The sequence below is a fragment of the Cyprinus carpio genome, chromosome B16, assembly GCF_018340385.1.
Source record: "Cyprinus carpio isolate SPL01 chromosome B16, ASM1834038v1, whole genome shotgun sequence".
Classification (NCBI taxonomy): Eukaryota; Metazoa; Chordata; class Actinopteri; order Cypriniformes; family Cyprinidae; genus Cyprinus; species Cyprinus carpio.
In genome coordinates, this window is record NC_056612.1 from 7,295,373 (window position 1) to 7,312,822 (window position 17,450).

Below are 17,450 nucleotides of genomic sequence, written 5' to 3' on the forward strand. Positions count from 1 at the left end.
CTTCTTCTTGAACATCAAGAATGTCTGGAAGAACTTATCATATTTGATGTGCACTGTTTGTGAAAATATGGACAGAATTTAGTAAAAATATTTTTGAAAATGAATAAGGGTGAACAATTGTTTTTTCTTTTCTTTTTATCTATCTATCTATCTATCTATCTATCTATCTATCTATCTATCTATCTATCTGTCTGTCTGCCTGTCTGTCTGCCTGTCTGTCTATTTTGGGGTGAATTATCCATTTAATGTGTAATCATTATATAGCTTATATAAAGTTATGTTGAAAGTGTTGAAACTAAGCAAGTAGAGTATATGTGAAAGCAACAATCCAAATAATATTTAAGACATTCAGTAACGGTAATATAATTTAGGGGTATTTAGGTTTTACATTTAAGGAAGCAGCTCACTTTTTGTTCACAACTTGCCTCATAAAGCTTGCCAGAAACTAAATACATGTCAGTATCCACGAGGATGGAAATAACTCAGAACATCATGTTTTTACATTACATAAACATAAATTTTTTGAATTAATTCATAAATAATAAGCTGAGAACCTTCCCCACTTTTATCTACACACACTACCCTCCCTTCCACACTCCTTCAGCACTACATCATGCATGAATCACCACTCAAAGCTTTTTAACTTTGTCATGCTCTTTAAACAGGGTTTAAATAATTGTGGACCCATTTAAAAGCATTGATGAACCAGAACTCACCAGTGTCTGGTGTGTGTAAAACCCTGCGTCTGTCCGGTTACAGAGAACTAAATGCACACAGTATTACAAGACTGCTTCACCATTACTGCTTCTGCTTCAAGATCTCTAATATCCCAATGCAAGCGTCCACAATGTATCTCTCAGCTGACTCTCTCCAATACACACCAAACAACTCCTCCTCTTATAATAGCCCCACCCCTAAAATCTTCATCATTTTCTGACTAAATTGTGTCTTCAGCCACAACCTGTCAGTGGAGGAACCTCCCGAGAATGAAATATGACCTAGAACAGTACCTTGTGGTATTCCTCAGCCGGCAAACTACAAAACCTTATGTTTTTTTTAAATCCCACCGGTAACATCTGTCATCAAATTTGATGTCAACTATAAATGGTAGAGCTGTTTAAGAGAAAAGTTTCTGTCATCACTGACTCACCTTCAGGTGGTACCAAACCTACATGACTTCCTTTCTTCTATGGTACACAAAAGAGGTTAGCTATTTTATAGATGTGGTAACCAAACCAATTTGGTGTCCATTGATTTGTATTGTATGGACGGAGAAAAAAAACAAAAAACAGATTTTTGAGATATTTCTCAAAACATTTTCTTTTATGTTCCATAGAAGAAAGAAAGTCACACAGTTTTGGAATGACATGAGGGTAAGTAAATGATTTAAATTTTTGGGTGAACTATCCCTTTATTTCCAGATTGGCCCTCTGGAAGATGTATGTCATTATACAGACACAACTACTGTATTTTTGTTACATTTATGATAGAAACAAGCAGGTGTGGATTCCAAAGTATTAGAGAGTGAAATTTTGGTGACTATATGTTTTGCACTTTCTAAATGTACTGTATGCGATTAAATGAATTTGGAATTACAATACAATTAAATTGTTATGTTAGTTAGGATACATAAATATCTCTTTGTCACTGTAAAATGCAATGATAAAAACATATGGGGTATTTTTCATACAGGTTGGGGCATGGAATTCCATGCATTTTAAAACAATTTTAGTGCAATGTTTTTTTTTTTCACAAAAATACATACATTACATGGCTAAATATGCATCAGAATATTGTAAATTGTGTTTAAAAATATAGTTTTACCACATTTACTAAGGTCATTACATGCAGTTAACCAATGAACAGCTTTTATTGTACAGTTTATTGTACAACGCTTACATCACTCCCCTTAACGTTCACGTTGAACATGTCAGACTTATCTAGTTACAAGGATCTTCTGCTGCTATTTTCTGTTTTCGGTAGTGCGTTGTTTTTGCATGTCACATTTGTACATTGTGATAAAATGGTAACTGGCAACTTTACTTTAAGAATGTATTTTTACATTTTTTGTCTTTTTTTATTTTTTTATTTTTTTTGTAGTAGTAGTAGTAAGATTCAGTCATACAGAATCATTCGGCTCAGGTTTTGAATTGAATGAATAAGACCAATGATACCATTTATTTTAGACGATACCCACGTGAAGCCAATCCGACAAAACATTTTACAGCCTAAATATTAAGCTGCGAATTACTGCTCTTCAGTATTTGATTCTAATGCTGCGACACTGAAGTTGCCTTTACTCTCTATGATTCTAGAACAGAAGCCACACCTCTCAGTCCTCTCTCGCCCACTGGTCTTATTTACTCACAAGTTCTTCTTTAGGGTACCCTACACCCGTTTTTTCCTCCCAGTGCACACTCACAGATTAAACTTTTGAGTGAACGCTCGTTTCGAAAAAAAATATAGGAGTAAGAGTAACAAAATAATCGCTTACCTCTCTGTAGCGCAGAACAACCGTGTCTTATGCACTGTAAATGTGTGAGTGTGTATGTATGTGTGTGCTGCTGCGCGCTGGACGCTGTCAGGATCCCGAAGTCTCAACCCACTCAAACCAGACCCCGCCCACTCCAGGGCAACACCACCCCGTCATCAGCCACTAGCGTTCCGCGTTCTGGCCAGACCCCCGCGCGATCCAATGTGTGCGTTGAATAAGCCGAGCGCGTGACACGGAGCACACACGGTTAAAGCGTTACCGACAACATGGCTGTGTGTACACACACACAAGCACGTTTAACACATAATTGCTTGCCCTTTACTGGTTAAACTCTGACGTTATATTATGTCCTCGGCAATTAAAAAAGTCCCCACGAGCTCATGGATCAGGTTATTGAACGTTAAATCATACCGAATACGGTTTCTTTTATTGGGTCGTGTCGTGTACAAAAGGTCAGTGAGCCACTTTGCCTTGGGCACGTTTTATTTGACTCTTTTTCCAACTGTAAAACTACAAGTGAGGTAGGTTACTTACAAAAATGACCATAGTAAGAATAGTTCCAGCTAAAATATATAGCGTACTAGAATTAAAACAATAAATAGTCTTTACTAAAATGCAGTAAATTAATGTTTCAGTCATGTCTTAATATACTGGATAAAATATCGTAAAACATTTACACATTTTAATTTATTTTTGACTAATTAATTTGGTGAATTTGTCTAGAGCTTTTTCCAAATGAGTTTAAAGGGGAATAGCCTGCTGACAGTGAGCAGAGGGACGTCAGTGGTGTTGTCACGCTGAGCTGGGCTTTGTGTCTGCATGATATGCTATTAAAAACCCCATAAAAAACTCAAAACATTAACAATATCTAAAGACTGAACAGTCATACTGACCAAGCTGTGCATGACCTATACTGATATTGTGAGTATGATGATTTCACTTTTTAGGCATGCAGAATGCGCAATCGTTACTTGCAGTCTTGTTAAAGGAGCCGCCTCAAGGCTAAAGAGAATTTGTTCACTGGTTTAATACTGAGCAGTTATCAAAGTCATTAATTTAGACTATAGTCAGTAGTCTTTTTGAGAAAGATAAAACACAGAAGTGCATGAGTGATCAAAGAAAATTATACCCCATTTTATTTTGCCCATTGAAACAAAGTCTTGTCTTGCAGATTTTTCAGTTTCTTTTTGTTGTTGTGTCTCCTAGGTAAGAAGAAATTTTTGAACAGGGTGATGGCATGAGAATGATAAGAGCAGCTAGGGTTAGTTCACCCAAAAATGGAAATTCTGTCATAAATTACTCAACTATGGAGCCCGGGAGGTCACCTGTAGGAGGAAAAAATAAAATCCTTGGCGACGGTTTTGCAATCCATCCCCTCAGTTTGTACACCGTACTCATGAATTCTTCAACTGTTCCCTCGGTTTAACAAATCGTGCCCATGGATTAATAAACCAGACCCACAAATTTCCAATCCGTGCGCTCAGATTTTGTAAGCAGTACCTCCGGTTTTTGAATCCGTACCCACAAATTTATAATCCGTGCGCACGCTTTTGCAATCCGTTCCCTCGGATTTGTAAATTTATGGATTTGTGGCCCCGCCCCCACCAGCAGATTCATTTGTGTTTATTAAACATTATTTTTCATAGTAGCCTATGAGTCCATGATCCACACTCACAAAATAGTCTTCTTTTTAGCGTTTATTTTATATTAATCACCAATAGGATAAGACACAGCTGCCTTTGTTTTATTGCCTAAAATAAACGCTAAAATGAACAAAAAAAACAAAAAAAAAAAAACGATAGAGTTTCGAGAGAAGGTAAAAAGCAATACAAAACAAATAATGTGCCAGTTATGTTTTCATTCCTTTGCTCTCTAAATGAATGCAATGTTCCCTTTCAGTCAGTCACTCTCAACATCACGTCGGTGACCGACTAATTGGGATATCGATTCGATAGACCAATCTACTTCAAGTGTAAACCAAACGACCCAATGCACACTGGCATGCAATTATTGCATCCAGCTGCCGCTGATCACAGAGCGAGTATAAGGCAGCAGGTGCAATGCAAACCAGCTTTTCACTTTGGAGCCGAGCGTTAGTATCATTCTGCACAACTGTGTCTGCTGTGAACTACGAGATGTAGTCATGTCATGTTGTAAGCAGCCAATTCCCCTGTGCGCCTCAGCACTAAAAGAGCATTTCCTAAAGAGAAAATTTCTCTAAAAGAGCTTCACGGGTGCATCTTTGTAGAGACGACAGATCGTCCTTATAAGGATGCCGTTTCACCCATGCGTTTCTGGGTGCTGTCGTTACCTGGCAACGGGTGATGTTCAGGATCGCTGTCTCACGTGCCTGGGCATTAAGCACTTTGAGATGGCCTTCGTGGATGAGTCATGTTCCCACTGCGGGAAGATGACCATCTTGGAGCTGCGAACCAGGCTCTGCTAGCGGCTGACAGACGAGAACCACTTTCAGCAGTAGCGCGGGTGGTTTGAGGATTACAGTGGTGGCAAACCCCGCAGGGAACCAACCATCTGGGGACCATCAATCCACTTGCACCGCTGATCCAGTGGAGCAACCCACGGAATGCGCTGGGCCCTCTTCAAAGAGCGTACCAGTGGTATCCAGTGGGCCTCCCCCGACCAGATGTCGATCTCAGCATCGGAGGGAGAGCTGTCCAAAGAAAGATCCCCCGGGACGTTGGCAAAGCCTGAATCGGATTCGGAGATGACAGCTATGCTTTCCCAGGCTGCCGAGAGGGTAGGGCTTGAGTGGAAATCTCCACCGCATCCCAAGCGTCCCAAGCCCTTGAGGCAGGATGATTGGTTTCTCAAGGTGGCTTCTCAAGTTGGCTCAGCGTCCCACCCCGGTGCCTTTCTTCCCGGAAGTGCATGACGAGCTCACCAGGTCGTGGATGGCACCTTTTACTGCCAGAAACCGGCCGGTGGACTCCTCATCCCTCACCACCCTAGATGGCGGTGCAGCGAAGGGGTATTGTGTGATTCCCCCAGTGGAGCAGGCGGTAGCGATGCAATTGTGTCCTAAGTCTGCCTCCTGCTGGCGGGGAGACCCGGTGCTTCCTTCCCGGGCCTATGGCGTTACTGCAGATGCACCAGGCCAAGGCACTGAAGGACCTGCACGAGGGTGGTCATGATCCAGAAGTTCTAAAAGAACTCCGAACTGCCACTGACCTCACACTCCGAGCGATGAAGGTCACCACGCATTCTCTGGGTCATGCGATGTCCACACTTGTGGTCCAGGAGGGCCATCTCTGGCTGAGTCTGGTTGAAATGAGGGACGCCGACAAAGTTTGGTTCCTTAATGCTCCTGTGTCCCAGACCGGCCTCTTCCGTGACGCGGTCGAGAACCTGGCCCAGCCGTACTCGGCTGCACGGGAGCAGACTGAGGCGGTCCAACCTTCTGTCCGGCTGGCAGCTGCTGCCTCCACCCATCCGCCGGCCGCAACGCTCCAGCCTGCTCATCAACGAAGGCGGTCCCCTGCGTCCACCCCCGCGCTGCATCCGCAGCAGCCTCCAGCAAGTGGCGCCGTAGAGCTGGGTGTAGGCAGGCCGCCCCACCTGTCCTGGTCCCCGTCAAACCTGGTGGTGAGTGGAAGAGCAAGAGGCCCCGGGACAGGCGACCCAGAGAGAGGTACCTGCTTTCTGGGGGATGGTGAAAGCACCTCTCCCTCCACTGGAGGAGGGCTGGGTGGAGAATCTGGAAATCTTGATGAGAGAGCGGTTTCTCTGGGACCCAGGAGGGCACGGAGAGTTGTGGACGGCCAAGCACCGGACCTCTTTCATCCTCCTCTTTCGCCAGATAGCAGCAGCGAGCGGTTCGAGAGCATCAATGAAGGCCCTACTCACGCACCCTCTGCCAACCTGTGGAACCAGGTGAGCCTTGCACCCCACACTCACACCCCTATCAGGTCTGCTCACAAGCTGCCTGAGTTGGGTCCCTGTGTTCCACCTCGCTGCCCCACTGCGGGTACAGCTGTTGTTCCACTGGTCCCGCTTGTACGGTTTCTAAGCGCCTGGTCAGCACTACCCAGCCCATCTTGCTGGCTTCTGTCGACCATCAGCCTTGGGTATGCGATTCAGTTCGCCCGGCGTCCCCCAAAGTTCAGCGGTACCTGCTTCACTACAGGGAAAGCTTCCGATGCCTCTGTTCTGTGGGTAGAGATCACAGTCCTACTGGCGAAGGACGCCATAGAGCCGGTCCCTCCAACTGATATGACGATAGGGTTTTACAGCCCTTACTTCATTGTACTCAAGAACGGAGGTGGGTTACGACCGATCTTGTATCTGCGAGTTTTGAACCGGGCCCTTCATTGGCTACCGTTCAGGATGTTGATGCAGAAACGCATCTTCGGGTGCGTCCGTCCCCGAGATTGGTTTGCAGCGATCAACCTGAAGGACGTGTACTGTCAAGTATCGATCCTTCTGCGTCACAGACCTTTTCTGTGGTTTGTGTTCGAAGGATGGGCATATCAGTACAAGGTCCTGCCCTTCTGGCTGTCCCTGCCTCCCCGTGTCTTCACGAAAGTCGTGGAGATGGCTCTTGTTCCCCTCAGAGAGAAGGGTGTTTGCATTCTCAACTATCTAGACGATTGGCTGATACTAGCACAATCTCTGGATCAGTTGTCCGAGCACAGGGACCTGGTGCTCCGGCACCTCAGCCTGTTGGGCCTTCGGGTCAACTGGGGAAAGAGCAAACTCTCGCCGATGCAGAGGATCTCTTTTCTCGGTATGGAGTTGGATTCGGTCGAACAGACAGCATGCCTCACAGAGGAATGTGCACGGTTGGTGCTAGCCTGCTTGAATACATTCAAGGGCAGGACAGCGGTCCCACTGAAACTTTTTCAGAGGCTCCTGGGGCATATGGCGGCTGCAGTGGCACTTACACTGCTCGGCATGTTACATATGAGACCGCTCCAGCCCTGGCTTTATGGCCGAGTCCTGAGGTGGGCGTGGAAGCACGGCACTCACCGGGTCCAAGTTACACTGGCCTGTCACCAAACCCTCACTCCGTGGTCAGATCTTGCGTTTCTCTGGGCAGGGGTCCCTCTAGATTTACACAGATGCCTCCACCACCGGCTGGGGGGCCACGTACATCGGGCATGCAGTCTCAGGGGTTTGGACGGGCCCACAGCTGCAGTGGCACATCAATTGCCTAGAGTTGTTAGCAGTGCACCTTGCCTTGAACCATCTCAAAGGTCACTTATGAGGCAAGCATGTGCTGGTCTGCGACAACACATTGACCATTGCGTACATCAACTGACAAGGTGTTCTGCGCTCCCGTCACATGTCGCAATTCGCCCACCACCTCCTCCTTTGAAGTCAGAAGGTTCTGAGGTCACTTTGTGTTGTTCACATTCCGGGCCTGCTCAACCGTACAGCCGTCTCAAGCAATGCTCCCGGGAGAATGGCGACTCCATCCCCTGATGGTCCAGCTGATTTTGAGACGGTTCGGAGCCCCTCAGGTAGACCTGTTTGTTTCTCCAGAGACCTCTCACTGCCAGTTGTTCAGACACTGTGCAAAGTCCGGGAGGATGAGGAGCAAGTCTTGCTAGTGGCGCTGTATTGGCCCATTTGGACCTGGTTCCCTGAACTAGTGCTCCTCGCGACAACCCCTCCTTGGCCGATTCCTCTGAGGAAGGATCTACTGACTCAGAGACGGGGCACCGTTTGGCTCCCACGTCCAGACCTTTGGAAACTCCATGTCGAGCGGAGATTCTAGGTGACCTACCCAAGGAGGTAGTGAACACCATCCCTTTGGCAAGAGCACCGTCTATGAGACACGCTTACGCCTTGAAGTGGAACCTGTTCGTCGAGTGGTGTTCTTCTCGCCGAGAGGACCCCCGAAGATGCCCAATTGCGGTCGTGCTTTCCTTTCTGCAGCAAGGGCTGGAGCAAAGGCTGTCTCCCTCCACCCTCAAAGTCCAGGTTGCTGATATTGCTGCGTACCATGACCCCGTGAATGGGAAGTCTTTAGGTAAGCATGACCTCATCATCAGGTTCCTTAGAGGGGCCAGGAGGTTAAATTCTTCCTGGCCCCCCTCTATACCCTCTTGGGACTAAAATCACTACAGCAGGGCACATTCAAACCTTTGCATTCAGTTGAGCTAAAGTTTCTTTTATTGAAAACTCTGTTCCTGCTTGCACTGGCCTCCATCAAGAGGGTAGGGGACCTGCACACATTTTCGGTCTACGAATTACTCCCAGGTAATCCTGAGGCCCCGGCCCGGCTATGTGCCCAAGGTTCCCCCTACACCCTTCAAAGACCAAGTGGTGAAGCTACAAGCGCTGCCCCTGGAGGAGGCAGACCCAGCCCTGACTTTGCTCTATCCCTTCCGAGCATTGAGATGCTATGTAGACTGGACACAACGCTTCAGGACCTCAGACCAGCTCTTTGTCTGTTACGGAGGCCGGCAGAAGGGGAATGCTGTCTCTAAGCAGAGGATGGCCCACTGGATTGTGGATGCCATAACCCTGGCTTATCAGGCACAGGGTGTGCCCTGCCCGTTCAGGTTGCGAGCTCACTCAACTAGAAGTGTTGCATCCTCCTGGGCACTGACTTGTGGTGCCTCGCTGACAGATATTTGTAGAGCTGCGGGCTGGGCGATCCCTAACATGTTCGCTAGGTTCTATAGCCTTCGTGTAGAGCCGGTATCCTCCTGTGTTCTCTCCTCAAAAGGATATTGGCACCGAGAGGCCCCGGTTAGTGTCGGCTTGCTAAAACTGCTCCAGAGTGTCCATACTGTAGACCCTGTTGAGATCCTCCATCACCCTTAGCAGCTGGATGCAGCGGAACGTCTGGTGCCAGGCCTTCATGATGAATTTGTGAGAACCGTGGAAGGCTGGGTTCCATATTGAGACCTAAGCGGTACTCGTATGCATATAGTCCATGGTATAGCCTTAGAGCCTGTGTTTCCCCGACAGACTTCTGCCTCTCTAAGAGGGTTTTAATCACATCAAATTTCTCCATATACACCTAAACGGATGCTATATGTGTATTTGCTTCCGAAAACTCCTTTGGGAAGGACGGGGCTTCCGCAGTGTCCCTGTTCCAAGCAGAATGGGTACGTTTTCCCAGTGTTATCCAGTCTCACCCAGTGAGGTAGTGCTTTGACAATGGTTAGTCCAACTACATGTACCCAAACCCGTCATACACCTAATAGAAGTCCAGTCTGACCGAATAAAACACTGGAAGGGGCAGCACCCATGGCCCTTTTGTAGGGATCCCAATTAGTCGGTCACTTACGTGAAGTCGAGAGTGACCGACTGAAAGGGAACGTCTCGGTTACATATGGTAACCCTCATTCCCTGAAGGAGGGAATGAAGACGTCACGTCCCATCGCAACAGTTGCTGTACCACCGCTGAGCCGCCGGATCTCCGGCTCGGCTCCTCAGCGAAAACCTGGTATGCATTGCACCTGCTGCCTTATTATACTCACGCTGTGATCAGCGGCAGCTGGATGCAATAATTCAATGTGCATTGGCTCGTTTAGTTTACACTCAAAGTAGATTGGTCTATCGAAGCGATATCCCAATTAGTCAGTCACCGACGTGACGTCTCCGTTCCCTCCTTCAGGGAGCAAGGGGGGGGGGGGGGGGGCTTAGTATAATAAAATCACCAAAATAATTCTTCACGTTAAGAAAGAATAGTACACAAACACATTTCCAAAACTGTAAAAGGTTATTTAAAAATAAAGCATTCATGAATTATTTTATGACGAAGTTTACTGTCTTAAGTGCACTCATTTATTTAACCTATAAATTAAAATAATGATAATAAAAATAACTATTATTTTTATTATTATTATTATATATTATTATACAGGTTATGCATAAGAAGACTTTATCCAAAATGACTTACAAAAGACGAACAAATTACTGACAAGTGTCAGTCACAATGCCAGGTTTATTATATGATAATAATCAAGTGCTAAGATTATCACAAATTAAACAAGATTTTGATGCACATCTTTCTTATTAAATCCTTGTATTTCACCTCATACTACAATTGATAGAGAATCACTTAAGACACTTTGTTGTAGGCCTATTCCACATAATAATATTCAATAGAACAGTATGTTAACACGTAGGCTACCTAGGAGCTTGCTGCATGAATCGTGAGTACAGTTTACAAATCTGAGGAAACGGATTTCAAAAGCGTGCGCACAGATTATGAATTTGTGGGTACGGATTCAAAAACCGAAGGTACAGTTTACAAAATCTGAGTGCAACGATTGGAAATTCATGGGTACGGTTTATTAATCCGGTTTATTAATCCATTTTGGGTTAATTAACCCAAAATGGTGCTACGCTGATTTGGAGAGACACAGAGGAGAGGAATTGTTGAATAAAGTCGTTATTTTTGTTTTCTTCGAGTACAAAAATTACTCTCGTTGTTTCATAAAATTACGGTTGAATCACTGATGGCAGATGGACTATTCTGACGATGCTTTTCATACTTTCCTGGACCTTAACACTGTTATTTATTTGGCAGTCTATGGGACAGTCTCAAGCCTCCCGATTTTCATCCAAAATATCTTAAATTGTGGTCCGAAGACATACAAAGCTTTTACGTGTTTGGAACCACATGGGGGTAAGTGATTGACAAAATTTTAATTTTGGGATGGAGTAATCCTTTAATGACAGAATTTTATTTTTGGGTGAACTAACCCTTTAAATCAAATATCTAATAGCACTGAATTTGCGATTCATATGTAGCCTAATACACATAAGACAAAGACACTGTAGAACTCATTCAGTGTCACAAGATTTTAGTTGGAAATTGTTATACACTCATAAATAAAAGTTCTGCATAACTTTTGTTTATTTGATGATTCTTAGGAAATCATGTTCTTCAGATGAGTGTATTATATTTTGGATTCTTCAAATCCACAGGACAATGATTGCTTTCTGTGGAGCTGGAGATGAAGGTGGTTTTGTGAAAAAAAAAAAAAAATCTATGGCATCATGGTGTAAGATGCTGTTTGGTTCTAATTAGCTTTTTTTTTGAAGACCCTATAAAATCAGTTGACGAGTGCATGTATTTTGTAATGAAATTGGATATTGGGGCATGCTTGTCCCTCTGTTTTACATCACAGTCATGTACTATGATTTGATACTTGCTACTGCCATTCAGAAGTAGGCATATAACGAGGCACAATATGGGATTGCAACAAACATCATAATTTCCTGCCAGAGTAAAATTATACATTTTTATTTTGTATGTATGCTAAGTTTTAAGAGTAGACTACCATACAGACAGCCTGAAATTTCATATTGTGTAACCAAATATAAGTTTTCTGTCAGAAATATTTAATAAATGCATTTAAACATGTGATATCTGGTTCTCTATGAGCTACACTTAAAAATGAAAACTTTTTGTTGGCATCAAGGGTTCTATAAAGAACCTTTCCATTGCACTAAAGATGCTTTGTAGAGGATTGTTCTTCACGCTAAACAGAAAGGTTCTTTTAGGAAAGTAAAAATAGCATTGCTGTCCAAACCCCCTTTTGGAAGTACACATCTAATCCTTCCACCTTGTTTACTTCCAAGATGTTCTTGAGGGCAGGAGTTCCCAAACTTTTTGTCAGCTAAACCCATATTTTAAAATTTTTAGTTGAAGTACCCCCTGAGATTTTTAGTTAGTATTTTAATAATTTAACAACACATTTGTATGTTTACGGTGCTCTGATGTTGATTATAATAGTACACATAGTAGTATGTCTTAACTGTTCTAACATATATAAAATGAATATTTGATACTAATAATAATGAAAAGCACTGTTATTTTTATTTTATATTTAATATAATTATAATTATTAAGCTTTTCATCATCTTACAAACCCCCTGCAGTTCCCTCATGAAACCCCCATTTGGGAAACACTGCTTTAGGGCAACACACAACTGTTTTAACAGATGAAAGCTCATTTTAAAAGGAGATTATATACAAATAACTGCTTAGCCGTACAGCAGATATAGTAGAGTTGATCTGTGTCCTATTAGATTGTAACTCATATATGTTGACCTTTTAAGTTTAGTTACTCAACCAAATATACTTTCAAACATGTCAGTGTCTGAAATGTCTAAAATAAGGCCATATTCGAATACCTGCTGATCCACCAAAACGATTCTATAGTATTGATGCAGCTCTCATATATAAAATATAGCACTGTGACCTTTGATCTAATTTCTCTAGAGTTTGTTTTCCTATAGTAACGGCTTCCCCAGTTTGGAAGCAAACAGTCATTTTGTAGTTTCGTAACACATATCAGATTGGCCACAAACGAGCCGGAATTCTGACCAACAGAGGGATTGTGGGAGGGGAAGAATTTACTGCCATCCGCCATAGAGGGGATTACCCCATCAGGGTGAGGAGGAGCCTCCCTCCAACCTCCAGCCCACAACCCTCAGAGCACATGGGCGCAGCCAAAATATGTAATAACACATTAATATAGGAAAGAGAGGATGGTTTATGATGCCGAATGAGGCATGGTAGTGCATATCAACAGGCCTCTCTTAGATACAAGGAATATTTTTGAAAAGGGACTTTTGCATTCACCCAAAATAAATATATAAAATATGCACTTAGAAACTAACAAATTAGTGGGTCTAAATTGCAGTTTGTCAGGCATACAAGTCAAAAAAAAAAAAAAAAAAAAAAAAAAACCTTGCATAATGAATAACACTTTTTATGATGCGGATTAAGAGAAACTGCAAATGATAACACTGGAGAGACTGTCTGTCATGGGTTGACTGTAATTAAAGGTCTATTAATAGCTTGCTGGATTTTATGAAACCATAATTAATTCCAGTTACAAGAAACAGACTTACTAGGATGTTTTTGTAAATCATAAGAGAGTTCACTGATGTGGTCAGTAAAGAAGTCTGTACCTTTGGTATACGGTAACCTCATAACTGTTAGTTTATGTATGGGTTTTGATAGAGGTCTGTGTGGGTATTAAGTTGTTAAGCCCTAACAAGAGCGTGAGAGACTGATCCAAACCTGACAGTTTTGGGTTCCCTCAGCCTCAACTCAGGTAGACCTAAGCCTAAGCAGACCAAAGCTAATTAACTACAACTTTCTGTAAAATATCTGGCTATCTGGACTGTCTTAAAGTTATTTGATTTTAGATGAAGTTTTCGCCTTTCTAGCAAGAATGCTATAGGACCAGAACCATGCAAGCTGTTACAGGAGGACATACTGTAACTGTAAGTTCCCACATCTTTTGGCTTGTGTTGTCTGTGGATTGCACAAAAAAAAAAAAAGTATATAAATAAATAAATAATGGGAACCACTATGATTTCAGTCCTCATCTAACCGTTTTGTATATCTTATCATTTCAATCAGGCTGAAGGGAAAGTTGCTCACCATTATCGGCTGTATAATCAATCTTAAGCTACCAAGCAAGTAAGCCCTGGAAAGCCTTTTTGTTCATCATATGCAGAATGCAACGGTTTCATGGCAATTGTCCAAACATATGCCTGAACCGTTGTCAGAGACAGCTGGAGAACAGGACGAACAAGTTGAGTGATAAATGAAGACAAGGTGCAAGAGGTATATAATCTTGCATGACAAGCCAGTTTTTCCTGAAAGGAGATGAACCTTCAGAATCATGTTTTAGTGATTTAAAATGTTGTCCTGTATGCTGGCAAGCTGTTTGAAATGAAAACCTAACAAAACATTGTAAAACAAGCTACAAATATACATTTGTTTTGGCATTTTTAAGACTTTTTACAATTCATTTTGCATTTGTGTTATTTTGAATCCTCTGCATGAATGTTTGCAGCTTTTTTGCTTATGTTTCATTTAACTTTTAGCTTAAAAGTTTAACACAAGTTTGACAATCATTGCAAAAATATAAGCAATGCTAATAGCATCCAGACTTAAACAATAACATGAAGTGCACAGCTTGCATGACAACATTATTAATATGTTTATAAAATTGTAAAAAGTCCTACAGCCATTTCTTTTAGAGTGTATGCACTCAAATCTCAAAATAACTTTGCAAGCAATGTAAGTGGAAAGACTGTAAAATATTTTTTTTTATTGATTTACAAGTTTGATTCAGTTTGTGTTGCAATCAAAAAAACTTTAGTGTCAGATTTAAAACTTGCTATATTAGTGTCAGGTATATTTTTACAAAATATCCACCCGTTGACTTATATCCAAGTCATTTATCCAATAAGATTACCACTGTACAGGCATACAGTCATATAGTCTATAATGCTAAATTGCAACAACATAAATACATTTACAGCTTGTGTAAATATATTAAACAATTTATTCTAATTAAAGTAGTATATGATTTTCCCAATGGAATAAATTAAAGCTGAATTACCATGACAACTCTAGATCACAGTTGTTCAGCAGACTGATAAAAAGGAATTGATTACATTATGTCCAATCATACAGTATCTATAAGGCTTTCAAAATAATTAGTCTTAGAGAAAGTGCATTAGTGTTGGTCAAATATACAGCATCTGTATCTACTGATCTGTATCACAATTCTTCAAAGAGTGTCAAGAAGGGTTCATTGTCGATACATACTTTTCTAGTCCACATTTCTAATGAAAATAGTTTGTGATCTAATTATAAGTATCTATATATTTGGAAAATAACAAAACATTGAGAGAAACACCTTTAATAATAACGATTAAATAAAAATCTCTCAGTGTTTTCCATTTTATCGCTTAGTGTTCCTTAAAAAAAGAAAAAAATCAAAAAACAGACTGCTGTGATTGGCAGATGGATTCAATTGCAGCCCACCACCTATACTGTGATGCAACAGCAAATACCTGTATAATATATTCAGGTATAATACTGATAAAGATATAGAAGTCAGGCAGGCATATATATATATAAAAAAAAAAAAAACTCAAAGCAGCATTAACACAGACCTTCAATGTCATCATTAGAATGTCAGTAGGACATAAACTGCCTGAAACTAGGCTAATTAGTATTGGCACTGATGTGAAGCAGCTTATCACTATAAATATAGAAGGCTGTGAATATTGTGTTAGCATTATCTGCAACAGCATTAGCACAAATGCTTAAACACCAGATTTGGCCATGGGTAAACCCAAACGGTGATCCAGTGAAGGTTTCTAGTGTCCATAAGAAAGCGGTGATGTTGCCTGGATGGTTCCAAGTCTTCCATTCACTTGCCGTCTTGTCTGTGTGACAGGGACCTGTGTAAATAAAAGTCTTAAGTTGTAATGTTTTTCAAGAAATAAACATTTTAAATGCAATTTAATCTGTATGATGGTATTTGGTGTTACCATCTTTGGTATTACCAGCTGTCACAGAAACACCACAGAAATTAATATATATATATATATATATATATATATTAATTTCTGTGGTGTTTCTGAAATTAAAGCTTAATGATTTATATATATATATATATATATATATATATATATTTAATATATATTGTATATATATATATATATACAAAATCTCTTTTTTACAGAGCAAAAGTTTGGAAACATTACTATTTTTAATGTTTTTGAAAGAAGTTTCTTCTGCTCATCAAGCGGGCATTTATTTGATCAAAGCACTAGATACAGAAAAAAAGGTGTAATATTGTGATATATTATTACAATTTAAAATAATTGTTTTTAAATTTATTATACTTTAAATTATCATTTATTTCTGTGATGCAAAGCTGAATTTTAGGATCATTATCACATGATCCTTTAGAAATGCACATTCTAATATGATGATTCATTATCAAAGTTGGAAACAGTTCTGCTGCTTAATATTTTTTCAGAACATGTGATACTTTTTTAGGATACTTTGATGAATAAAAAACGTAAAAAAAAAAAAGAAGCTATGTTTTTAAAATATAAATATTTTGTAATAAAGTACACTACTGGTCAGTAATTTGGGGTAAGTAATTTTTTTTTTCTTTCTTTTTTTTAAATAAAATCAATACTTTTATTCACCAAGGATGTGTTAAATTGATAAAAAGTGATAGTAAAGAAAATATATTATTAGATTTATATGATATATTAGAATTTTTTCTATTTTTTTGGGGAATAAATGCAGTTCTTTTTAACCTTTTATTCATCAAATATATTAGACAGCAGAACTCACTGTTTCCAACACTCATAATAAATCAGAATATTAGAATGATTTCTAAATGATCATGTGATAGACTGGATGTTACATGTCACAGTCTAGCCTGGAGTAATGATGCTGAAAATTCAGCTTTGCATCACAGGAATAAAAATTTTTTTAAAGTATATTCAAATAGAAAACTATTATTTTAAGTTGTAATAATATTTCACAATATTACTGTTTTTTCTGTATTTTTGATCAAATAAATGCAGGCTTGATGAGCAGAAGAAACTTCTTTCAAAAACATTAAAAATAGTAATGTTTCCAAACTTTTGGTCTGTACTGTATATATAATTAAGCTCTAATTTATTTTGTAGTAGTAGTAGTAAATTTATCTAAAATCTCTTTTTTTTCCCCCCTATAAGGATTATTTGACACAAGCAAGAGCTGTAATGAGCTTCTTACCTTCCTCAGTCGCTGAGCCCCAGAGCCTGAGCGAATGGCCTCCAGAAGAGCCTCTCGGGCCACCTCTGGGTTTCCTCCAGCAGGCAGCACTAGAGGGGGCTTGACTGGAGCTGAAGGTGGAGGTGGGGGAGGAACGAAAGCTGGAGGTGGGGGTGGCACAAAAGCAGGAGAAGAAGTAGGAGGAGGTGAGATATCATCTCTCTGGACATTTCTGTCTTCCTCAAGCTTCCTGAGCTGCTCCAACTCCTTAGCTGCTCCTGATTTGGTCTAGAAGTACAACAATTATGTGGCATTTATAGTTAACTTAATCACAACCAGGCTGCATGTGAATGATTTTTTTTTTTTTTTTTGAAAACTGAGCAAACAACATTCTTTTTTAACAATTTTCCCAAACAATTGGTTAAAGTTTGATGC

At 40.9% G+C, this 17,450-nt stretch overlaps 2 protein-coding genes across 2 annotated transcripts in view; both read right to left on the reverse strand.

Annotated features, from left to right (window-relative positions):
• Nucleotides 1-2,575, reverse strand: part of LOC109066341 (growth factor receptor-bound protein 10-like) — a 98,068-nt gene extending 95,493 nt beyond the window's left edge. Inside the window, exon 1 of the mRNA XM_042740500.1 lies at nucleotides 717-2,575. The gene's annotated coding sequence lies outside the window, so the exon portion shown is untranslated. The remainder of the gene's footprint in view (nucleotides 1-716) is intronic.
• Nucleotides 2,576-14,523: 11,948 nt separating this feature from the next.
• Nucleotides 14,524-17,450, reverse strand: part of cobl (cordon-bleu WH2 repeat protein) — a 112,056-nt gene continuing 109,129 nt past the window's right edge. The window contains 2 exon segments of the mRNA XM_042740501.1: nucleotides 14,524-15,697; nucleotides 17,037-17,303. Of these exon segments, the coding sequence (XP_042596435.1) occupies nucleotides 15,614-15,697; nucleotides 17,037-17,303 (351 nt within the window). The 3' untranslated portion in view covers nucleotides 14,524-15,613.